This window comes from Phlebotomus papatasi, chromosome 3 (assembly GCF_024763615.1).
Source record: "Phlebotomus papatasi isolate M1 chromosome 3, Ppap_2.1, whole genome shotgun sequence".
In the NCBI taxonomy this organism is placed as follows: Eukaryota; Metazoa; Arthropoda; class Insecta; order Diptera; family Psychodidae; genus Phlebotomus; species Phlebotomus papatasi.
In genome coordinates, this window is record NC_077224.1 from 52,517,951 (window position 1) to 52,526,582 (window position 8,632).

The window sequence follows — 8,632 nt, forward strand, 5'->3', positions numbered from 1 at the left end:
ACCTTCCTCAATGTCGTAAGATTCTTAGAATTCGAACAAGGAATTTAGAAAATAAAAAATATCAAATTTTTCAGCCCTATTTTTGAAATATTTTCTTTGTAGAAGATAAAAATTAATACCTACTTATTTTCCAAAATTGATGCAATGGTGAATATTTTCTAAATAATTTGGATTTTTTGAATACGAATCCGCTATCTATTTAGAACTTCACAAAGGTTCTTTTCTCCAGAAATCCTTTTATTAAAAATGCCCACTTGGGGTAAAAAGTAACAAAAGGTATAGAACAAAAAGTAACAAAAAGGCGAAGCAATTTCTGATATCTCACGGCGAAAAGAAACGTCATTATCATATCTCGCCGCTTATTGATTGCATTGGTCGAACGATTTGCAGTCTTTTGTGTGTTTTTTCTAAAACAGCTTGAAAAGCGCTTTTCTCGTTTTCTCACTTTTCTCGCAGAGAAAACGCTGTTTTACAAAGGTGTAGATGAATAAATTTTCTATGAAAATATGTCCTCAAGGTATTTTTTTCAAATTTACGGAAGCCCGTAATGAAGCGAATCAAAATATGATAATACCCAATATCTGGTTCTATTTGCCCCAGCATTTTTGAGAATAGACACAAAATTACCTTTTAGAAATTAGCTCGATAAACGCATTTCCTTACAAAATAGAGGAAAATTACTTTCACAAAGTTGTAGAACGGTAAATTTCCTGTAAAACTTCGCTAATTAGAAATTTTTGAAGCGCTCGAGTAGCTTGTAAAAAAATAAAATATACGTTTTGTGACTTTTTGCCCCAGTCTCCCCTAATGAACCGGTTAAGTACCGATTTTTGAATAATTTTTTTTACTTGACCTTAAGTTTATTCCCGCGAGCTAGAAGTAAAACGGAAAGAGATATAGACATCCGGTCTTCGATGCCCCCCCCCCCTGGACATTATCTCGAACGGCCTTTTTGTCCTTTTCCCCTATTCCCTATGTTTTTTTTTTGTGGTTTATCAAATAATTTTTTTTAATGGCTTTCGCAATGTCTGTAAACAAGACTAAATCGGCAGTAACTCTACGTGCATACAAAAAATATGCTAACGTAGAGGACTTTCTCGTAAGTTCGAGCATTCCGAAAAACTGGGACGCTTTGTCATCTCTTTTTTATATATTGTAATAATATATTTCAGGGAAAATTCTTTTCTCAGTTTTTTAGACCCACTTAACCCCTTAAAGGTCCATTAACTTTCATTTTCCCTCCAATCCTTCCTTAATCTTTTAACTTGTTTTCATTAATTGTTTGAAAAGCTGACATGCGATATTTTTTAAATTCTTTTAGATTTAGATGTTTTCGGGGTCGACTAAGCGATCATTTCTTCCAAAATTAACTCATTTTTTGCGATATTAAGATTTTGATGTGTTTAGAAGGAGAATTTAATAAATTATCAGATTATTATAAACCGTTTAATTGCTAACAGAAAATGGACGGACATTGAACCTCTCTTGATTTTCACAATTTTATTCCCTATGACGTTTTGAGGATGGAGGTTCTCTTCGTCAGATCTACAATTCATATTGTTCCTTCACCATTCTGAATCTTAATTACTTTCTCGTTCAATTACTTGCGTCAAAGGAATAAAAATTTTTGGCAAGTAAAAAATATATAGTAAGTGTGCCAAATTCCGGCCAGCTTGCAATTTCGACCACCTTTTTTGTTCCTCGAATTTCCACGAACTTTTAGATTTTACGTACTCTAGAGATTATACAATGCAAAAGAATAACAAAAAATGTAGCTTCGACAAACGAGATGACGTGAAAAAGGCATTGGAAGAATTCCTGAAGGGCCAGGAACTATGAGAATGAAGGTGGCCGAAATAGGGCACCAAAGCTATGTCTATATTTTTATTCATTTTAAAATGTATGAAGAATGATTTTTGAGTAAATAAAGACGGTAAACTCTTTACAAGGTTCCAAGCAACACTCTATTAAAAATATTATATTTCAAACTTGAGACTTTGGCGCTTGCATGCAACTATGCCGAAATTTGGCACACTTACCCTAAATATGCGTAAAATTTATGATACCCAGCCAAATTAATTTTTATTAACCATTTGTACCAAAATACAGCTCAATCCGCTTCAACCTTAATCAAGTTTACCAAGAAAATTACCCCTAATAGGTAAATCAGCCTCAAAAATAGAATAGAATTTTTATAAATAAATAAAAGAAAAACAGTTTTCAATAAAATATCTAAAACTCCATATATTTTCAGTCAAATTTGAACAGGTCATTAAAAGATTTTATTTATAAAAAATATTAGTTTTCCAAAAATGCAACATTATATAAAACTTTTCTTCTTTTTTTTACACCTTAAAAGGTAACAACTTATTCACACACACGCCATAATAATTTGAGTCTTTTTTATCTTGCACTTTAGCCACTGTTAGAAATCGTACTCTTGATCAACTTTCAGTTCAATAAGTGAATTAAATGCAAAGATATTGAAGAAACATAGACCCACTGTGAAGAGGTCGATGAGTGGCACTGAGAAATTTTCCGCCAATTTATCAATCACGAAACAATTGATAACACACAGCAATGCTAGTCCCAGTGCCCAATAATTGTCCGCCATGAAGCCAAAGTACATGAGGGACATGATATTGCCAAGGAGAATGAGGAATTTGACTGTATCATGGCCTCCGGGCGTAAAAATGACATCCAGAATGGGGATGCCCGTGGATGAGACCTGAATAATGGCCCAGAGTGAATTATTAACACGCTGATAGAGTTGTGTAGTGAGAAGGGCTACGGGCATTATTCGATTAGCATTGAATGTGATGACATAGACCGATCGGAGGTAGACAACGAGATTGGGATGGCCAAAGCGGAAGACACCGACGATTCCGTGCACCAGCATGAAGCCAAAGGTCACCACAGCCACTGGATACACTTCCAGCGCCAGTGTCCTACTCAGGCACCATCCTGAGATACCCGAGAGACAAATGTGAGCAAGGCACGTTGGATAATTGTGAGCGCTTCGGTGATCCACTTTTTTGAACCTACGGGGGATTATATGCATATATACATCTAATATGAGGATATTCATTATCCTCGTAGAAAATCAGCAACACAGAGAAGCACTATCACACAAGAAACGACATCCAAACACCAAGACAGAAAAGACCAAAAGAAAAATTTACCAAGGGAAGATGCAAAGAATTTAGTAGAAAGATTGTACTTTAAGAGAATCTTTTAAGATAAGAGAGAAAGAAATCAAGGCGAAGCATCATTGCTTGAAGTGTACATCACACAAATGAACTCATGAATACAAATAAAGTTACTCATCTTTAGATTGTTAGAATACGATTTTTACCACTGCTTTCATACTATTTATTAAAATTTTATTATGATTCACATTAAACATAAACATAAAAAATTATTCAAGCTCTTTGGCGTATAAAAGTCCATTTAAACTATGTATTATGACATATTCATTCAAACATTTTAAAAATTCAGCCCCTGGAATATAATTTTCGGAGTAAAGATCTGCACACGGAATGCTCAAGCTGAGGGAAAATTATTGAAATCATACTCGCAACCGTAAGCTCTTTAGTGACTGAGAGAAATTCACTCACATACACCGTAGATTTTTTAGTACAGTGCCCGCCTTGTAATCCGTATGATTGGGAGACAATATGACAGATGTCCGCTTCGTAATCCGGATGGATTTTTTTAATTTGTGCAACGCCTCGAAAATATAATGCAAGGTTTTTTTTTGTAGAATTAGAATAAGTTTTAAAGTAGCTCAAAAGGACATAATTAGAGAATTTTATGCTATTATACTTTATTTATTAAAGAAAAACATCACAGGATAATTCATCTTCATTGGTAAAGACACATGTATACATGACCTCAAAATTATTTTAAATGTAACCGTCGATAACTAGTCCGGATTACGCCGATCCGGATTAGAGAGCGGGCACTGTACGCAACGATTACTTTGTGTTATAACGGCTATAACCCAGCGAGCACCAAATTCTAACTGATTCCAATTCACCTGAAAACATAGATTCTTCAGCTGAATTCTGCTAACCTTAAAATAACACTCGCGATGCAGTGCCATTTCCATACATTTGGTTAGCATTTTTCGTTCGAGAACTGCTGACCGGTCAGCAGAATTTTGCTGATTGATTCAGTAAAAATATGCTGAAAACGCTACTTTACTAAGACTAAGACATTAAAGGATTAGTTAAAACAAGAGGATAGCTTGATAAATTGTTACAATTATTCCAAAGTACAACAAAACTAAAATACTAAATGAGATACGCTCCGATATATTAATTGTAGAATATGTCGAGCGTTATGGTAGGTTGCATTGGATAAGCATACCAGCACTTATTGTCCAAGAACTTAAGATTAGTCAGGAAACAGTTTGAAACTTTTGTATAAGACTGGTTTCAAGAAGAAGAAGCTAGATGTATGAGTGCCACACGAATTGCCGAAAAAGAACCTTAAAGAACGAATTGATGTCTGTGATTCGTTGAAACACAACGAAATCGACCCATTTTTGAAAGAAATGGTGACTAGCGAGGAATAGAATAGAAAAATAGAAGAAAACTGTTTCTTTTTAATTTAAAGCGCTATCCTGAATTACAAAGTTAAGAAATTCTATTTTATATTACCTAGTTCGAAATATAAACAAACTTAGAATGTACAATAAAAAAATTCACAAGCAAATTTGAAGTACTTTCGAAGATACTATGATGAAAACAAATGAACACAGAGCAGTTTGTTTAAAGTCATTTTTTAAACTTCTCTTTTACAATTTCTTTGAATTGATGAGAAATATTAAGAAAAAAACTGAATAACTGAATGAAACAAATTAAGACTTATCCTCTTTAAAAATAAATTTTCTTCTAATTGAATTAAAACAATTGTTGAACAATCGCTGAATTGGATAGTCAATAATCAGTAACCAAAATTCTATGGCTATATTTTCATTATATTTCTGAAAAAAAACCACAAAATAGAAAGATCTAAGGGGGAATTCTGTAAGAGTATGACAATGTCATATGACAAATTAAAAAATGTATTTGGTAAATTCTGTTAAATTAATTGAAAATCAAATTCATATCAGTTAGGGTCTGCCTTTGAACGCGGCAGCCTTTGAATTTTTCAATTTTTCTCGTATTTCCAAAGTAAAAATTCTATTTTCTGAACTATTGTTAATATAATTAATTATTTTCTATTAAATTCGATTAACAAAATGGAATTTTAGTTTTGGGAAATAGGAGAAAAATTGAAACATTCAAAGGCAGGCTACTTTCCCCTACTAAAAGTTTCATAGAGATCTTTCAAATGAGCATTCGATACTCACTGGGCTTTAATGTTGTCCTACTCCAAAACCTACCACGAAAAGGACAATGGGCAAAATTATATGGACGCTGGTCTAAGAATCGCTTCAAATCAGAGTAGGCGCATTTTGTAGGTATTGATATAAGATAAAAAATTTCCAGGAACCAGGGCGATAAACGCTGAAAGACCTTGAAAAAAAAACCTTTATTCTTCCAAAAAAAATCGCTGTTTTGACAACGAATTACGCAAGAACTGCGAAAGCGATCTTGATGAAATTCGGTATAGGGGCAGTGTATGATTTAAACTTTTTATATATACATACCACTCCTTCCTTTCATTCCCCATTCTGATATCCCCCATACAAAATGAGAGTATTTTGCCTTATAACTAGATAGATAGATTTATTGTCATCAATATTTTTGGAGATTTCGCAACATTCATTACATTGTAAATATTTTTCAGCGGCCAATGCCGTCTTAGCGTTGGTTATCAACCTACTCCAGAGTGAAAACGGTGGAAAACTCTTTCTTAGGTTGTATATGCCACACATCCACAGGATGCTCAATTTTAATAATTAATTTACAATAGATAGATAGATAGATAATAATGTTTATTTCATGTCATAAGAATATAAATTCTCTTTCTGACTATATAATAACAATTTTTTATACTTAATTCTAATTAAATTTCGAGTTGCGACCAATCCCCACGAGACAAATCCCTAATACAATACAAAAATTAAATGAAAAAAAGACAGTACAAATGCTGCTCTGATTTTAGCGCGATCTCTCCCCAAAAACAGTGAGAAAAAATGGCTAGCTCATTAGAGCTGTCAGCCATTCGAGCGAAGTACTCATACATCTTTTCTAAGACGAGGTAGAAAGCTTAAATTCGGCATGAGAACAAAGCTTAGGAAAGACACTTTAGCTAAGCATTCCAATTCCCTCCTCCATCACCTCTTCTGGTAGCCCCCATACAAAATGAGAGCATTTTACCTTATAACTCCTTTATGAGAAGAGGTATTTTCTAACATATTTGACATAGGGTTCGTGTCGATTGGATTTGGACCATTCTCTATTGTCATGACATTGTCGATATTTTCACCGTTTGTAAGGCGTTAAAAAACGTCCGAAAATCACAAAATCTGGTAATTGTGAAGAATCTAATGCACTACGAGTTAAGCTGAGAGACAGCTTAACGTAATTACAATCGAAATAATGATTAGATAACGGTCTCAATTCTGAGAAAAAGAATAAGAAAATTTTAAGATTTTGGTATTCTGATGTCAAGATGTCAAATCTGTCAAATGTCTTGGAATCTTGAAGTCCAAGATACAAATCGTGTGGAAATCAAGATTTGTAATTCTGGAATAAATATTGAAAGATTTCAAGATGTCAAATTTCTTGTTTCTTTTTTTTTTAATAATTCTAAGAATCTGTCAGGGGTCCTTTGAATTTTCAAGATACTAACAATTTGAAAAGTTTCATGGGGAAATCATTCTTGGTGAGGAATATTTCTATAAAATATGATACAAAAAGAGAATTACTTTGAAAAATACTATGTTAGATCTTGTAATTTAATCGAAATTGTAGAAATTTCTAGATGTACGTATCAAAATACAACACCCTAAGAATACCTGAAAAAAGAATCACATATTGCCTAAGTATTTCAGGGTTTACTACAGGTCAGAAGTTTTTTTTTGAGTTCTGGTCTTCGATTATGACCTCTTCAACAAATTCAGAAAATAAATGAAGATATTTGTCAGAAGTGACGTTTCGTTAAGTGTGGAAAATTTTGAAATCTCGGTTATTCTTAGCAAGATATTTTAAGTTCCATAAATGATTCGCGTCACAATATGAAATCTTGATCTTGGAAATATTTGACAGCTTGAAATTTTGATCTTGATCTTGGTCTCAGAATTGAGGCCTACATTTCCAACAGTTTCTGACGAATCCGTCTCTCGGATTAAGCCGAGAAATGGTTTAATTAGTGGGAAAATGATGGGAATCTAGTCAAATAATTATTTTTATTATAATTACGTTAAGTCGTCTCTTGGCTTAAGTTGTAAATGTGTCCAAGGCATAAGCTAAATTCGAATAATATCCGATTTATCTTTCATGTACATCACCCAGTAATAATTTCCCCCCTTGAATAGTTTTGTCTTTTTATTTAAGAGATTTCAGTGGAAAGGCCAAAGACATCGTGAAATTTAATATCGTGGGTGAGGAATGGTCCCAGGAAGCATAGAATCGCAAGACCAATGATGTAGAAATCCTCACTGGGCAGAGGAACCCTTCGACAGAGATTTGTGAGGAAGAAGCGATTGACAAAATCCCCTTCAACCAGTAAATTCCATCCCATGTTCCCCTCAATAATAGCCGTGCATCCCAGATAGACCTCCCCCGTTAGAGCTACGAGGTCATACATGTGATCAGTGAAATAGTGTGTGTCCAGTATTGGATGAGCTAGGATTGGCATGCAGAAGAGCATGCAGTGGAGGCATCCTACATGAGGATCCTCCAGAACTTCTGATGCAATTTGTGCATTTATGAGTGGCAGAAGTCCAATTCTGGCAATTTTGCTAGTCACCCCATAAACATAATTGACCACGGTGTTATTGAAGATTCCGTGGCTGAACTTGAGGCTTCCGATTAGCCCATGGCTGATCATTGCTATATACGGGCTCTGTGAGAGGAGACTTTCGCGTCTCAAGACATACAGGGCAAATGAACAAGATCCACAGAGGAGGAAATTGCTAAAATTCTTCATATACTTCCAATCATTGACATCACTATCACTGGGATTTGAATCATGCAGGAGATCTGAAAGGCCAGGAGATAAATCTCAAGGGATGAACTACCGGAAGATATTTGAGGTTATGTTACCATCGGTTCCCAAATTTCCCATCCAAGTACCGGTCATTCTTGCAAAATCTCACAGGAAATTCACAAATATCCCAATTTTTAGTAAATTTAGTTAAAATTTCTGAGTTTTTTGTCTTGAAAAACGTGAAAAGCAATTTTTTATGTTAAGCTACTGCGATTGCACAGAAACTACGAAAAATACCAGCATTGCCAGACAAACAGCATGCGAAAAAGCAATGGCATGATTGAGAGTACTTACCGAAACATTTTCTTTGATTTCTATTCCTTTTATTTCCTATCTAGATGCGTTTTTTCACGATTTTTGTGCGTTTTTGACCCTTTTTTACGTTACTTATTGACACTTTGTTTGATGAGCGACTGTGGCGCCAAGAGTGGTCACTGGTTGAGTTTTAGTGCTTTTGGCTGCGTAC

The 8,632-nt window shown here is 34.3% G+C and overlaps 1 protein-coding gene across 1 annotated transcript; it reads right to left on the bottom strand.

Annotated features, from left to right (window-relative positions):
* Positions 1-2,217: 2,217 nt before the first annotated feature.
* Positions 2,218-8,599, bottom strand: LOC129807256 (uncharacterized). The gene is made up of 2 exons (XM_055856404.1): positions 8,461-8,599; positions 2,218-3,041 (listed from the first exon to the last, which is right to left on the bottom strand). The coding sequence occupies exons 1-2, from the start codon at positions 8,466-8,468 to the stop codon at positions 2,426-2,428; spliced, it is 624 nt and encodes a 207-aa protein (XP_055712379.1). The 5' UTR covers positions 8,469-8,599; the 3' UTR covers positions 2,218-2,425.
* Positions 8,600-8,632: the final 33 nt, after the last annotated feature.